Genomic DNA, 16643 nt, shown 5'->3' on the forward strand with positions numbered 1-16643 from the left:
ATTGCCACGCCCCCTCCCCGACGACGTGCCACCGTTTGGACATCCAGCCAATAGAACAGCATGTTTTCCTGTACGTCACCAGGTCAAAGTGTACAGCAATGGACGCGTCCCAAGTGTAAACAGTCCGGGCTGCAGGTTGCCAGGTGAGCGGCTCGCCTGTGTCGCAGTTTCAGTGGTTTGTTTAAATGACCCGAGTCATTGTTTAATTAATAAGATGTGAGACCAGAGTAGGCTGTTAATATATTTTATCTTTATTTTACAGCTGAGCGAAATGAGGCTGTTATCGAAGGCAGTGCAGTCTGCTGTGGGTCAGAGGGAGTGGGGCCGCAGGCACTTCTGGGGCTGGCTCAATGCAGTTTTCAACAAGTGAGACAACATTATTATACAAGATTAAGGATATGTATGTGTGTTAGCTAATAGCTACACTGCAATGCATGGAAGATTTATAAAATGTCAAACACGATAGCCTCAGTTGACAGAACAAACATAGGCTAACGTTATATAAAGCTGGTCATAACAGAGGTTATAAACAGAGGTCAGTAGAGTAGCTCAAACTTATACTCAAGTAAAACTACTGTTACTTCGTGAGTCACTCAAGAAATGGATGTGACTAGAATTATTTCAAATGGTCTTTCTCAGGTAAAGAAGTGAACACACACTTTGTTTTTAATTTGTGAAATTACAAGTCATCATCTCCTGATTAGATAACCTGCCACATTTACACCAGGACAATATTTCAATTATTATTAATATTAGTATAATATAGTCTGTTAGTACTCCAATAAGTAAAGATTGTTTAAAAATATAAATAATTTTCTTGTTGTCCCGGATATTAAATTTTAATTTGGAAAACAAATCAAATCAAAGAGATAATGCTGTGATGTTTCATAATTTATTGCCTATTAAATACAGGTATGTTCACTTCTTCCTTTTTACCTGAGGAAGATCATCTGTGGTTGAAACATTATATCAGTCACATCCACATGAAATAAGAGTAGTTTGTCTTTTTTGTGTGTGCATAATTTGGTTTGTATTCATCAGGCTCAATGGGCATGACTAATTAAATGCAAACTGCTTTACACTGTTAGCTTGAACATTTACATTAAGACAGAAAGCAGCAGGAGTTTCTAAGCATGATATACTGTGTGTAGCTATTTATTATTAAACATATTAGCATAAACACAACAGACAGTGCTCTCTGTCATGTCATGGTGTAGCCATGCTGCACCAACATGTCTCATCCCAGGGCATAAAATACGGAAACTTTAACTAAATTTTAATTTGTAGCCTAAATATTAGCTCCGAGCACTATTTGAAAACCATAATGCTATGCTGTAGCTACATCCATTATTCTGCTCTAACAGAGTCATGTGGATGCTTGACTGTAGCAGAGTAAAAGTACTGATTTTTCTCTTTAAAACTCCTCAAGTAAGAGTAAAAGTATGATGCATTAAAACTACTCTGACATGTACCATTTACTCAGAAAGTTACTTGAGTACATGTAACGGAGTAAATGTAGGCTATTAGTAGATAAACATCATTGTAGAAATACTCTTACAAGTAGAAATCTGGATTAAAGCATCAAAATATACTTAAAGTGCCAAAAGTAAAAGTACTCATTATGTAGAATGGCCCATTTCAGAATAATATATGTTATTGAGCAATTATTAAACATCACTTTAATGTTGCATCTGGCAAAGGTGGAGCAAATTTTAATTTCTTATATGGGCTACTGCTAGATGCATTTTTCCTCACATACCATAAAACTTCAGTTAAAAGCCTAGTCCCAATTAGATACCTGTCCCTTTTACTAGCCTGGTGTCAGTACATATTTGACAAGTAAGCGCAGGTCTCAAGCAGACGCCTGTTCTGGTATTTATAGAAGTTCTTTTGATGTATAAAACCTCTTGAAGCCCATCAGGTCATCTTCTTGAGCTATTTCTAAGCTGCTTAGATTGTGCATATCAATATAAATGTTTAAACTTTTGTCAGTATGGACATGATTGACACACAATTCAGCAGTTAGTTAGTTTAGTACATTTTACAGAAACACTCAGCACCAGAATATTATTTATTCAGATTTACTGGCATGGTAAAAGAATTTAAGGGCTGTCCCAAATAAAGGCAGTGTGAGTTCAGTGAATTAAGCAAATAAAAGCCCTGGATGTTAATAAAAGTTTCCTATAATAATATATCATAAAAATTTATGTATGTAATGTATTTATTTGATGGTTATATTTTGTATTAATAATGTAAATATGCAAAGTAACTAGTGACTATGGTCATCAAATAAATGTAATCAAGTAAAAAGTAAAAGTATTACTATTAAATATAAAGTAGCAAAAAATGGCAATACTCAAGTAAAGTACTGTAAGTGTACCTCCAGGGTGGAAGAAGTATAAATAGCAATAACACACTGTAAAAAAAACAGCAAACAACAGGAATCATGGAAGCGTTAAAAATAAAAACACTAAGAACAATTGCACCACCAATAAAACAAGCAATAAAACATCAAACACAGTAATAAAACATACCAATAAAGAATTAAACAATGAAACAAATGGTGTGGAAAGGTAAGACAGAGGATCACAGGTAGGTAAGACTATAAAGGTGCGATTTAAGAAGAGACTTAAATAAAAAGATAGACTTAGCCATCCTAATCTCCTCTGGAAGTACATCAGTAATTGCACTTAGTTAATTTCCACCACTGCGTTATACAAAAAGAAGCAAATCATCAACATTTTTAAGTTACAACCAGCAAATATGGTATTTCCCTTTATAAACAACCAAATAAACAAACAGTGGGTGATTTGCTGAGGTCACAACAACTGCCTGGTGGGCAGGTTGCCATTTGGACTTGGATCTTGACTCGTCTCCACTCTCAGCACCAATCAAATGTGACTCTTCGCATTACATGTCATCAGCACTTTGACTGTTTGTTGGTCTTCACTCAGGGTGGACTACGAGAGGATTAAAGCCGTTGGTCCCGACCGAGCTGCAGCAGAGTGGCTGCTGAGATGTGGTGCCAAAGTGAGGTTTCAAGGTTTCGATCGCTGGCATCATGACTACAACGCGCTGCCAACTGGGCCTCTGGATAGATACAAGATCCAGGCGATTGACGCTACTGAATCCTGCATCATGTACAGAGGGTTTGACCACCTGGGTCAGTGTTACAGTGTGCAGAATATTATGTTCTTGTCCTGCTCTGGTTTCCATTTCCCCCATATCCCTGCGTATGCTCATTACACAATAGAAAAATAAATTAATTACAAATTAATTAATTAAGATGAAAAATTTTAGATATTTCATTGTAGCTACTTAGCTAGGTTGTCAGCATCTTAACCAACTACCAATTAATAAATTAAAATATCTAAAGTTAACTTGATAGTATTCAATAGTTAAGAGCCTGCTGTTTGACAAAATATATGTGAGAGATTTGAGGAGATTGACTTAGCATTAAATATTTGGCAAATTATCATTCTAGCGTTAGCATGTTAACATGGCAACATTTAGCATGTAATGGTTAACATATTAGCATATTAGCATGCATACACTGAGTTGGCATACAATGACCAGAGTATAATTAGATTTGTTTTAATACCAGGGGTGTTATTTGCGTTTCAGTGCGATACCATAACATACTTCTTTTGGTAGCATGGCCTACTTTGAGAATTACAATAATGTTTATCCCTTTTTCCTTTAACAAAAGAAGCCAAAGCTAGCATCTTAATATGCTACCAATAACAACTTAAAATATCTACAGTTAACTTAATAATATTAACTGGATATTAGCAAATTAGCAAGTTGTTGTTAGCATGCCAAAATATAGCATTTAATGGTTAACTCATTAGTATATTAAAATGCATACAGTGAGTGAGTAGGCTTATAGTAACTTGTTAATATTTAGCATGTCAGTATAATATGCTATACTGTAATGGTGGTTATTAGTTTATATGGTTATTAAAACCATAAAAAAACCAGACCAGAGTATAATTTTACATTTTTGGTGGTGGTGCTACTGGCATTTCAATATGTACTTTTTTTGATACCATACTTTGAGAGTTGTAAGAATGTTTATCCCCTTTTCGTTTAACAAAAGAAGCCACACTTTTTTAAATGTTAAAGGTTGTCTAAATACATGTATCTGTACAATGCCTTAAAAAGAAGTATAAAGTTTCAATACCAAGGCCTATGGATTTTAGAGGCCATAATAACATTTTTGACCTGTTGGTGGCGCTAAGAAGAAAAGTCAAGAGATCACCTAATTCATTAGGTTTCATCCTCTGGGAACTATCAAAGTCACGACCAAATTTAATGACAATCCATTCAAAGATTAAAGCCGAAACAGAAAGTGTAAATTTTACATCAAGTATGTTAACATGAGCTTAACCTCGACCGTTGACCTGAAAGTGATTCCTCTCTTTGTTAACAAGAAATGAAAGGAGAGGGTGAAAGTGCATCTCTCCCAGACTGATTATCCAAAAGTGACGCAAGTGAGCGGGATGTTTTACACCGAGCAGGCACACATAGATCACCGTCCCTGACCTGCACTCCAAATTGTGTTGTTGTTTTTTTTGGTGCCAGAGTCCACATAGATTTATTTTGGAGCAAAGTCCTTCTTTGCCTGTGTAAATGTAATCAGTAGATGTGTTCATTCTTCTAGATGGTTTGAAAAATGTGGAGGAAATCAAGTTCAACAAGTGCATCTACATCGAGGATGCCTGTCTGGAGAGGTTGAGCTCAATAGAGAATCTGCAGGAGAGTTTGGGTATGATGGAGGTGGTGTCATGTGGAAATGTGACCGATAAGAGCATCATCGCCCTGCACAAACTCAAGTGAGTTTTTATTATCTAAAAAGAAAACAAAATCTGTTTCTTTTTAAAGAAATATTTTAAAATGACACTGATGCATCCTTTTTGTTGACAGAAAGTTTCCTAATTGCATATTATGTATTAATTCCACACAGGAATCTGAAGTATCTGTTTCTCAGTGATCTTCCTGGGATCAAAGACAAACAGACAACAGTTGACAGACTGCAGACAGCACTTCCACATCTGGACATATCTCTGGACCTGGACTGACTGGGAAACAAGTTCCTGTCAAAGATTGTAAAATATGGATGACTTCTTGAAGGTTCTTAAAGTAAAAATACCCAAAGTTTAAGGAGGTCAGACTGGAGCGTGAGGGGCTTTGATCGTGCAACGTGTAGATCCTTCAGTTAAAACGTGTATTTACATGTGAACCATAGAGTCTCTTTTAAATGAGAGAGCGTGAAGAACAGGATATATTCCAGTTGATGTGTCACTTTTCAGCTTTAAAGACACAGTTCACAGAAACTGACTGACTGAAATCATTTGTTTCTCCAGCATCTTTTTCTAATCAGTGATTTAGGTTTCTATTTCCATCTTAACTCAGGTGGAGAATATCTCACCCCTCAGTTATAACATTTGCAGCAGAGGTGCAACGCTTCAGTCTGTGTGGTTCTGATCCAGTGAGCGTCACATTCTTGTGGATTCAAATGTTGGAGGGATACAGTGGAGATTGTCTTGGAGATGTTATAGGGAACTTGGTTATTTTTCAACCTGGAGCCTATTTTCCATGTTTTTGTATCTGTGTGACTAATTGGGACAACATGTTTTGAAATTCCATTCCTTCCTTTTTGTTTAACCATAAACGCTCTCTGCAAAGCCACAGACTCCCTTGACAGAAATAGTAATTTTACATCTCTGGTCTGCCCCTACCTCTATTGGTTAGTTTGTGTTATGATTTAACTTTGGTGTTTTTAACCCTTTAAAATACCAAAGTTACACATAAACTGTTTTTATCAGTAGACTCTAATGATTGTTTCTAGTTTAACAAAAAAGATCTTACTCTTTAAAAAAAGGTCTACCTCTGTAGGGATCCTTTCCACAAAGGTGTCAGATACACAAAAACAAGTGCTTTAGAGGACGTACTGTGACAGCCCTGTTTCGATGCTGCCAACTGCAGCGTGCTTATTTAATCCTGTTGTTCTAATTAATCACATAGACACAAAAACATGGGAAAATAAGGTCAATTTTGAAAAGAGAAGAAGTTACCCTTTAAAGCAATTTATATTGATGACACCAGTTTTTGTAAGTATTCTGTAGTTTATTATATTTTCAACATTTATGGTATTAAATGTTACTCCACATGTGGGTACACGGAGAAAATAGGATTCAAGAGTCTTTAAATAATTTCTCTTTAGATTAATTTGGCATTTGTACAGTATCTGAGGACAGACAGATGGCTGTGAACACCCTTAGCACCAGAGTTCCAGAGATAATGAGTACAATGTGGTATTTTTACTGCTATATGCTAGTAAATGTGAGTTAAAGGAATGTGAACTGTATTCACTCCTGACATGAATAAATAGTTTCAGAAATGCACAAAAAGTTTGTGTCCTACATTATAACTCGAGACAATCAATTAGACAACATAAAAGTCACTACCAAAAACATGTCGCTCTTACAGAGTCCATCGTATAAAAAAATACATTTGGCAAACCAGGCAAGGCACTACGTCGTAGTTTTACCTTCAGTCTACTTAGCGACTACAGCAGAGCTGCACATCACTTCTTGTCTTTACACATCTATAAAATACAACAATACCAGCTTGAAACGTAGGCAACATACATAAACCAACACGTCTGAGTTGACATGTTGGGGAATAGTGCATAGACAGTAATATCAAGAGACACCCAACACGGCCCACGTCATAAACAGACACCTTTTTTAAAAAAAAGTGGTTGAATCCTCTTGTTAAAAACCAAGGTGCTACCAGAATCTGCTTCATTTCCTGAGCTTTTCAGAAAATTCTGCTTGTCGAGGCTTTAATTCAACTTGTGAGCAGCGTGTTTAGATGTTCGGTAGGTGATAGTTGAACTTGCGCAGGTTGTTGTAGTACTTCTTATTGTCCACAGCTGGAAAGATGCCGCTGCTGGTCAGCTGTGGCAAATACTGGATTGAGAAAAAAAGAAGACAAAAACTTTCAGCGGCAATAAAGTATTTTTACATGGATATAGTTAATTGATATCTAGTCATTAGAAAGGGTTCTCTTTGTTTGTAAAATTTAACTAAATTGAGAGATGTATTTTATTCATGTCAAGTAGTTTCATATTTCTATTGCAGTGTATGATTATTATTATTATGACTGTTAACCCCTTCAGAAAAAAAAAACTACAGGTTTCAAGATAATCTGCAAATCAAGTTAACCAAAAATTCCATTATCAAACTTTTGAGAGTTTGACCTTTATATATCAATGCATTGAATTGCATCATGCATTACTGATACCTAATATTAGAAAATGTTGTTCCTTTTTTACTTGCAAAGTGTACATTTTTATGAATTTCTTTCAAAGAAAACACACTTTTGCTTGCAGATTTTGACATTAGCCCTGTGTTTTAAGCCCAGTCATTACTCTTCGTTAAGAAGGCTACTGACCCCGGGAGGAAGGTGTTTGCGAGGGAAACGTGTCCTCCTGTTGCTGGAGCGCTCCTGCTCCCGAGAGGTCTTCTCGCTCTTTTCTCGCAGGCTGTCGAAGTACGGATGCTGGAGAAGCTGCTCGCAAGTCAGCCGCTCGGACGGGTCCATTCTCAGACAACCCTAAACCATCAACAAGAGACGGGAGACAGTGAAGGTTAGAGCCAGGCAACCTGGTTTCCCCATGAGTTCTGTTTTTTCTTTGACCAGTAGCAGCTGCAACAAAACTGGCTAGTTATGGCCAAGATTATACAAGTAAATAAACATGATGGCATGTTTACTCTGGTTATTTGGGAACACACAGCACTTTACACAGTTTCTGATTTGTTTTACATGAATTAATGAAATTTTTACACGTATAACTTAAAACAATAAAGAAATGTAGTAAAACATCCACATTTCACTGGATTAAAATCCAACCTTTAACTAACAAAGCTTGTGTATTTTGTTTTTGAGATTGTATTCAGGTTTAACTCTGGTGATAACAGATTACAAGATTACAAACATCTCCACCATCTCTTAGATTAAAGATGACATCGTTACCTTCATGAGACTCAGAGCTTGATGTGAGAGATTTAGATATTTCTGCTCCAAAGGTTCCTACAGAAAAAAAACCAATACAAAGACTCAGCATGTTTTTGATTTTACTGCTTTAAATGTGATGGCTAAATCAATTTCACTTTTGAGCACATTTCCATGTATTGGGTGGTGAGCCTTGCCATCTCTTGTGGCTCTGGGATGGAAACTCCACAGAAGAACTGGTTGTTGCTGAAGACGTGCTGATGCCGAGGGATCAGATCTCCTGCAGGGGACAAGAAAGATGAACATTACACTACAATGTTTAGAAAATCAAACTCATTTTGTCCATTTCTTTCCCCTTTCAAATGGCTCCTGTGAATGTATTTAAGGTTTGTAGTATTTATCCAAATGTTTATAGATATTTTACAATTTGTCTGTCCTGGGAAACATTTCCAACTTCCATAACCTTCCAAAGTATCCAAAATACAAAAACCCTCCTGTTTCAGAACTTCAGAACATCATTTCATCAAAGTATAAGTGATGAAAGACAATACATTACTCATTAATCATCCTCAGTCACAAACATCAGAGTCCACTACTTTGAAGCAAAGCCGACTGATCGTACCGAGAGTCTTTCTGATCAGGTACAGCTGGTCCATGTCGGACTTCCCGGGCCACAGCGGGATCCCTGAGAGCAGCTCAGCGAACACGCAACCGATCGCCCACACATCCACCGGAGGGCCATACTGAGTGTCCCCCACAAGCAGCTCAGGGGCCCGGTACCAACGAGTCGCCACATAGTCTGTGTAGTAGTCACACGGACCGGCTGATGGCACAAACCACAGAAACACATGACATAAGGTATGTGCAGAATGAGCTCTCTGGTCATGATGAAGGTTAAAGAAAACATGCGTTGATGTGTAATGAACCACTATGTTCTACAAATCAGTGTTGAAGACACAAAGATTAGTCGAATATCCTGGTATTATTTAAATCCATGTATTGTCCTCTTAAATAATGAAGGTCTGTAAAACCATTAGTATGCTTTCTGTATTCAGTATTAATGTCCATGAGTATTTGTTTAGTAACGCAGATACTTTTCAATCTCCCAAACCTTTTGGCTTAAAACAAAACACAATTTATGACTCACTGTCTCAGGGTACATAAACAAAGATTTTCCCTTCACAGATTGCCACATTTGAATAATTCAATGGGGGGTCATTTCATAACTCCTCAAATTATTCATGGGGGGTCCTGAACTTGCTCTCTTTTCAATTACATTTTAATCTGAGAGTTATTGAGATTCTACAAAAAACTTTTTGAAGGTTGCAGACGGCTCCTCATGCTGTTCAAATGATTACCTTCTTAAAAACTTCTTTTAATACTGCAGTATATCAGAGATCTCCTGTGACTCCATCTGCATACAGTAAACTCAACAAAGCGGTCCCTAAGGCATTTCTAACCAGACAAAAAAAAAATACTTTTGATTTCCTGGCTGGAAAAAGTACATATTCTAAGACAATGATTAAGTGCTGCTTAATACTTCAAAACTTCCTTTAAACACAACCTCCACCAGGTGGCGCTGTAAAATATGTAAAAACTGCTGATAAAGTCCTAAAACTTACTAAGAATCCTGGCAAACCCAAAGTCACAGAGTTTGATGACTTGGTGTTTGGTGATGAGAATATTTTCTGGCTTGACGTCTCGGTGAATGCACTGCAGGAACAGAAACGGTCAAAGAGAATCATTGTACTGAAAGCTCAAAAACATGCACAGATGCCTTGGGGGTTGTGAGATGCTGAGAAGAAAGGGGGAAGTAAAAGGAGAGAGACGGTGCTTTCTGGACTTCAGGCCACCCTGTTAAGTGGGGGCCTTTGTAGCATTTGTTGTGTCTAGGTGATACATTAACTGCTGGTCAGCCAAGGGGAAGGAATTCTTGTTAAAAAAAAAAGAGCCATAAAGCAGACGGCTTGGTAGGAGTTGGAGGAGGGAGGAGACCGGAGGAATTCAAAAACAAGCTGAAGGGAAGTCTGACAACTGAAAAATATACTGAAGAGACTCACTTACATTTTGTTTGTGACAGAAGTTGACAGCTTGAAGTGTCTGCCAGGTTATACTTTTTACAAGGTGCTCTGGAACACTACAAGACAAGAAGGTCAAAATAAACAGATGCCAAGTAACAACTGAATGACAACTGAGCGAATTTGGCTGAAAGGTCCAGAAAATTTCCTTTTAGTGCAGTTTGTGCAAAGAATTTTCTTTTATCAAACTAAGAAATAAGTTTTGTTTAAGTGACTGTTTTAGTTGTTTAATAAAATGCCAAACATCTGTTGATTCAAAATGGTATTATTTGATTGCTTTCTTTTGTTTAATACAGATTTAATAATATCTTTACAAAGTATAAATATCTTTATAAAGATGTGTTTGCACTTGTGGTCAGAATAGGTAGGCAATTTTGGGCTCTAGTTAGTTGTGATTGTCATTATTTTTGTTTATTTTGTTAGGTAAATTATGAATTCACTGGAAAATGTCATGCTTCTTCAATGAGATTAATCTTTTTAGTTTCCTTTATCCAAACCAGAGCTACAACCCAAACAAACCTAAGGCTAGAGCTAATCAGCATTTCAAGAAAACATTCGACAACTAAGAGGATACAGCCATGCTAGCGGCTGTGTGAGAATGCTAACATACTCGCAATGCTAACATACTGATGTTTAGCAGGTATAATGTTTACCATTTTCATCTTAGTTTGGCGTGTTAGCATGCTAACAGTTGACATTTAGCACTAAACAAAAAATACAGCTTAGGCTGAAGGGAATTAAATTAACACTAGTTTTGCAGGCATTTTGACATTAACCAAGTCTTGGAAAAATTTAAATGTGAACCTGAGGATAGTGCAGGAGGAAAAGTCAGGGGATCACCAAAGTTAAAACAGTTCTTCCTGAGGGGGACATGAATGTCTGGACTACATAACATAGCAGTCTACCCAATAGTTGAGACATTTCACTAAAAGCCATAAATGTCAACCTCATGGGGTTGTAAGAAAAGTTATGGGATCAACAAAACCTGTAAAATTCATCCTCGGGGGACCATGAATGTCTGTACAAAAGTGAATGACAGTACATCCAATACAGACCAACACTGCCATCCCTAGAGCTAAAGATTGAACAAATAGAGATAATTTGTGTTTGAGGAATTTGGGACAAAATTGGATTAATCTAGCTGAAAAGATGAATCTAATAAAAGAAGCACGGAAGGATATATCTTAATCTTTTCTTTTATTGGTCCACTTTTGCTGTTTTCCTCTGTCCAGCCCTGTTTTTCAGGCGGCTGTGGAGCACACGGAGCAGCCTGGATGTTCAACACTGAGGCTTTGTTAGTTCAGGGACCGTCATCTATCAGTGTTGCCGGGGAAATGGCTAAATCGAGCCTTGTGACTGGCAATTAATAACAATCTCCGCCCCTTCTCCACACTTTGTTTCCCCCGTGTTTTGAACCCTCTGTGTCCAAGAGGCTACAGGCCGGGACCAGACGGGGGAACCAGACAGCGAAAACACTCCGTATAAAATGTGGCCGAGCCTAAAGAACCCCCTCTGGCAAAGCATTCTGGGAAAGCATCACTGTAAACATTCCACAGTGAGCAGGTCAGCTTCCTGGGAGACAAGTGTTGTATCCATCAGAGCTGGACAAAGCGCAGAGTACGCTGTGGTATACATGTAATGTAGAGATAATAGAAAGTACACAGCACTTTGTTTAATGAAAAGCCACCGTACTCAGATTTATGCACTCGTTATCTCAGTGTGACAGAGTTTGTGTCAGTACAGTACAACGAGCTGTGTGTTCATTTCATATAATTCAGGAAAAAGTAAAGATGTATATGCTTTTTAATGCATTACTAATAAAAGTTTGTAAAGCGCTTACTGCTTGGAATGGACTTCATTATAATATCATTATTCTGATATTAGTGAGAATATTTTTCCAGTATTCAATAAAGTCATTTCAAATTTAAGATTTCTTTCCGGTTTCAAGCTTTCCTCATAAGCTGTTTATGGTTTATGTTGTTTCATTTTGTATTCTGTGTTTCTGCATATCCGTGTTTTACTTTGTGTCCTTGTTGCTTGGGAGAATATTTAGTGTGTTGTGTTATTTTATGACAGAATAAAACCAACATATTGTGAAAATATGTAAAATATGTGCATAATCACATCAATTTTAAATTATTCAGATTGTTTAGAAAGTTCATTCTTGACCTTGGAAACTGCTGGAACAACAACACAAATCTCACCACCACCTCCACCCAGGTGTTCTGGAGCTTTCAACATGATCTTCAGCAGATGCAATTTTCAAGCCATCGTGGATAAGTCGTCCTTAAACGTCTCATAGAAATGGAAATTTGACCGTCTGCATTTCCATGACAATCTGCTAATGATGATCATGTGATAAAATCAAAAGGCTCCAAAGAGGAGCTACTAGATGGACCTTGTGGCTGAGACTGTTTTGTAAACTAGCATTCCCAAAAGTAAAACAAAAACTTAATTTAGTCACTTTTTAAATTACAAAATGTTTGGAATGTATGTTTATCTTTCTACTGAACGTCAGTGAACCATCTGGATTATTGCACTGTTTAGCTTGATTCAGTATAAATTATCTGAATTGCTGAAACAAACTAAAGATGTAGGCAGCGAGAGTTTGGAAGACTCAGATTTATATTGTATAGAAAATAGTTTGGACCTAATGTTTATTCTTTGATCATTTCAAGTTGTGTTTTATGGGGCATCACTGTTGCCTAGTGGTTTAAGGCATGTACCATGTAATTGCGACAGCCCTGGTTTGATTCCCCCTGAGGACATTTGTTGCATGCCATCCCCCTTCGCTTTCTCTCTCTCTTCATTTCTGTCTAATGAATGGATTTTAATTTTACTTTTTTGATATTGTTATATTGAAGCCACTAAACTACCAAACTAAGTGCACACATTCCTTAGTTTTCAGTGAACAGTCTAGAGACACACCCACCCTCCGGGATGGCGGTCCAGCTCGTTGAGGACTGTGTGGTCGCAGTACTCGAAAACGAGATGGAGCTTCCGCTTACGCCGAAACACCTCGATCAGATTCACCAGGTTGGCGTGTTTCAGTTGCTGCACAGATGCACAACACAGAAAAAGACATCTCAGAGAGATACAGCAACATCCACACAACAAATACAGTCTAATACAAGTGGTAAACCAGTAAAGCCTGCTGTTTAGAGAACTGTACCATATGTGGTTTGCTCTTATCAAACAGACTAAGCTGTTAACAGATGGTAATAAACATGCTGTTGCCCCTGACAACCTGTCCCCATCCTGTCCTATTTATGAGCTCCTGGGGTCCAGCAGGCCACTAACACTCCCACCCACTGCATGACTAATTAAACCACCAACTAATGTACCAGTACAGCTTTGATAATTATCATGCAACATAAAACAAACAGGTTTTAGCCTTGGGTTTAAACAAACATGGCAATAAAATGACAATATTTTAGCAATTTTGTGTCCAAGAAGGAGACTTTTTGCTGTTTATTTCCACATATAATAATAAAGTCTCACGTCATGATTTAAGATGAATTAACTGACAAGAATATTTGTCTTGCAACCAGAGTCTAAACTGGCATTTTATAGTCAAACAGCTAAAAACAGCCAGTTTCTCATTTCCTGTTAAAATAAATAATAAAATAAATGTTAATAAATTAAGTTGTTCAGTCAGCCCTGATGCCGCAGGGTTTGTCCTTCATTTGATTACAACCTTCTAAACCTCTTTTGAACGCTACCGCTTTGAATGAGTTTCTCTGTGCACCGGCCACAAAAATGCTTCCCCTCTGTCTGCAGAATGAATTGAACGGTGTCCCTCCTGCTGGCTGCACAACAGAGAAGGAAGACTGTGTATTTCAGGGCACTAAACTAACAGGATTTGCATCTTCTGCATTACAGGATTTTGTTAGACTGTGCATTTCCAGAGTAGTCTATAAAGAAACAGTGAATACAAATGAGAGCTCGAACTTTGATCACCACAAAGAAGCATTTTATTTTATAATTAAAAAGGTGTGGTTAAAGGTTAAAGGTTAGCTTCATTAATTAATACAGACATAATGTGATCAGTATTATATCCAATATTTGTTATGGTTGATATGTGGACTAGTTGTTTGAATGAATTTGAAACTGGTATGGGAACCAGGTACAAAAAATAAAGGAAAAGCTATTAATGGTAAAAGTAAAAATGCCTTGATAAGTAAGATTTATGTGATTTAATGTCATAATTTTAATCTATGATTAAATTAAATTAAATATCATAATCTTGACTTGAAAATAAAAATTTTCTCTAATAATGTTTACATTATTAACTGTGACCAAACCCTATCTGGCAGAAATGGACTGCTACATCAGTTTAATGTCAGTGAAAATCAAAAACATAGATGTGAAGGACTTTTGGGGAGAAGAAAAAGAAGATATTCTGTTACCTTGAGCATCCTGATCTCCCTCAGTGCAATCTTTTTGATGATGGGATCGTCCTCTGACTCCACAAACTTCTTGATGGCGACGATCTGCCCCGTGTCTTTGTTTCTGCACTTGAAGACGACGCCGTAGGAGCCCTCTCCGATCTTTCCTATCTTCTCGTACTTCTCCATCCTCAAGCTGGATCAGCAGTCATCCAAAGGTAAAAACACTTTTCCAGGAGGCCCCCAAGGAGGCAGGACTGTCTCAGCAGCCTGTAATGAGGCGAGAGGAAACACAGGAGGGGAAAAAGGGTGAGGGTAATTTCTGAATAGTTCCCTCAATAAAAACTGGAATAAATTCATACTAAGTATCCAAGCTAGGTCAAAACAGGCTGAATCTTTCTGGAAAAGAGACATTTAATGCTTTTATAAAACATTAAAAATATTTTGGTGGCTTTTCATGTTTCGATATCACAAATTTTGACTGACTCCTGCATCGCTGACTCAGAGTTATTATGAAAAACAAAAGGCACAGAAGTGTGCCATGTATAATTATCTGAATACACCGGTGGAATATAACTAAGTACATTTACTCAAGAACTGTACTTCAGTAGAATTTTGAGGTACTTGTTCTGGACCGTATTTCCATTTTATTCTACTTTATACTTCAGATAACAAGGCAAATATTGTCCTTTTTACTCCACTCAATTTATTTGAAAGCTTTAGTCACTAGTTACTTTGCAGATTCAGATTATTAATACAAAATATAAATCAGCCAATAGATTGTGATATATTATTATTGATTAAGACACCCAGAAGTATATGTGTGTGATTAAAGTTTGCTCCCCTTTACCAGCTGTAACATTAACTTGATGTACACATTAATACATCACTAATTATAACCCAGCAGGCTACATATTATGTATAAAAAAGGGCAACTCTGCATATTAAGTACTTTTATGTTTTCTACTTTAAGTATATTTTGATGCCAATACTTATGTACTTGTAACACATGCATTTTACTTGTAACAGAGTATTTTTACACTGCGGTATTGCTACTAGTACTACTTCTTCAACCACTGTCTGAATATCCTGAAAAGCACATTGAAGAATTTGTATGCAAATTTAAACAAAACTATAAAATAACCTATTGTATATGCGGATCAAAATGTTATATTACCTCTTTAACTGCTTCCAAAAGATAGATTTAACTGCTTAGAGGCAACATTACACCTGTCTTCTATCTAACACTTAGATTGCGTAACAAAAACATTTGCAATGCAAAGTATATTACCTCATTACGATGCGGAGATATAGAGCGAATACAAATAACTCTGAGAGAGTGAACAGCCAGGGGAATAAAATCAGAGTGCTGCACTTCTAAACAGGTGAACAAGGCAAACAGTAAATAACAGTAAAATAAATAAACACCTCAGGCTGCATGTTTATAACAGACGGTGCTTAATTTTATGTGATTAAAAATGATGACTGTAAGTCTGAGCAAAGTTTACTCATGGAACCAGCTGATAATGAAAGAAGCCACATTTAAATTTTTGAGACATTATGAGACATAATGAGACCTATTTCAGTGAAAACACATCCATGTTCGTTAGAAATCCAAATGTACAAACTTACTTTTCTGTGAAAATGTTCGCAGATATTCGTCAGTCAGATATTCAGAGAGTCTGTGAGGAGCTGCACCTTCTTCCAAACACAACAAGCTGGACGAGCCCAGCTCTACTGTCCCTGCAGATTCAAGAAGCGTCGGTTTAAAGGCGTCAAGTCGGATAGAATAAAACATGACATCCGGCCGTGCCTTTCAAAATAAAACACAAAATGAGCACACTTCGCGTCTGTCAATAAAGCAAGATTTTAAGGAAACTTTTAGAAAATTTGAAATACATTCAAAATATGACTTAAGTATACCGTAAGTAACAAAAGTATTAGCATACATATATTATTGTTCCAAAAATAAGTACTCACCATGCAGAATGGTCCCTTTCAGAAAAATATATATCTTATCATGTTGCAGTTGGTAAAGGTGGAACTAAAATTACTTCACATACTGCTGGGTAGTCTTATCTTAACATAATACATCATTGTTTATTTGTTAGCTGTTTTTTTTATTATAAATCTGAATCTGTGTTATGAAATAAGT

At 36.9% G+C, this 16643-nt stretch overlaps 2 protein-coding genes across 3 annotated transcripts; one reads left to right on the top strand and one right to left on the bottom strand.

Moving 5' to 3' along the window:
- The first annotated feature begins 7 nt into the window (after positions 1 to 7).
- dmac2l (distal membrane arm assembly component 2 like) lies at positions 8 to 5691 on the top strand. 2 transcript variants are annotated; one of them, XM_046062362.1, is made up of 5 exons: positions 8 to 143; positions 263 to 366; positions 2955 to 3163; positions 4664 to 4835; positions 4967 to 5691. In XM_046062362.1, the coding sequence occupies exons 2-5, from the start codon at positions 272 to 274 to the stop codon at positions 5079 to 5081; spliced, it is 591 nt and encodes a 196-aa protein (XP_045918318.1). In that variant the 5' UTR covers positions 8 to 143; positions 263 to 271; the 3' UTR covers positions 5082 to 5691. The 2 variants fall into 2 exon arrangements, with proteins under 2 accessions (XP_045918318.1, XP_045918319.1); XM_046062363.1 differs by having other exon boundaries at positions 130 to 175.
- Positions 5692 to 6160: 469 nt separating this feature from the next.
- On the bottom strand, positions 6161 to 16259 carry cdkl1 (cyclin-dependent kinase-like 1 (CDC2-related kinase)). The gene is made up of 10 exons (XM_046062335.1): positions 16121 to 16259; positions 14510 to 14758; positions 13033 to 13154; positions 10087 to 10159; positions 9645 to 9735; positions 8645 to 8845; positions 8220 to 8302; positions 8044 to 8100; positions 7462 to 7623; positions 6161 to 6977 (listed from the first exon to the last, which is right to left on the bottom strand). The coding sequence occupies exons 2-10, from the start codon at positions 14675 to 14677 to the stop codon at positions 6876 to 6878; spliced, it is 1059 nt and encodes a 352-aa protein (XP_045918291.1). The 5' UTR covers positions 14678 to 14758; positions 16121 to 16259; the 3' UTR covers positions 6161 to 6875.
- Positions 16260 to 16643: the final 384 nt, after the last annotated feature.

Source organism: Micropterus dolomieu, linkage group LG11 (genome assembly GCF_021292245.1).
Source record: "Micropterus dolomieu isolate WLL.071019.BEF.003 ecotype Adirondacks linkage group LG11, ASM2129224v1, whole genome shotgun sequence".
Lineage (NCBI taxonomy): Eukaryota > Metazoa > Chordata > Actinopteri > Centrarchiformes > Centrarchidae > Micropterus > Micropterus dolomieu.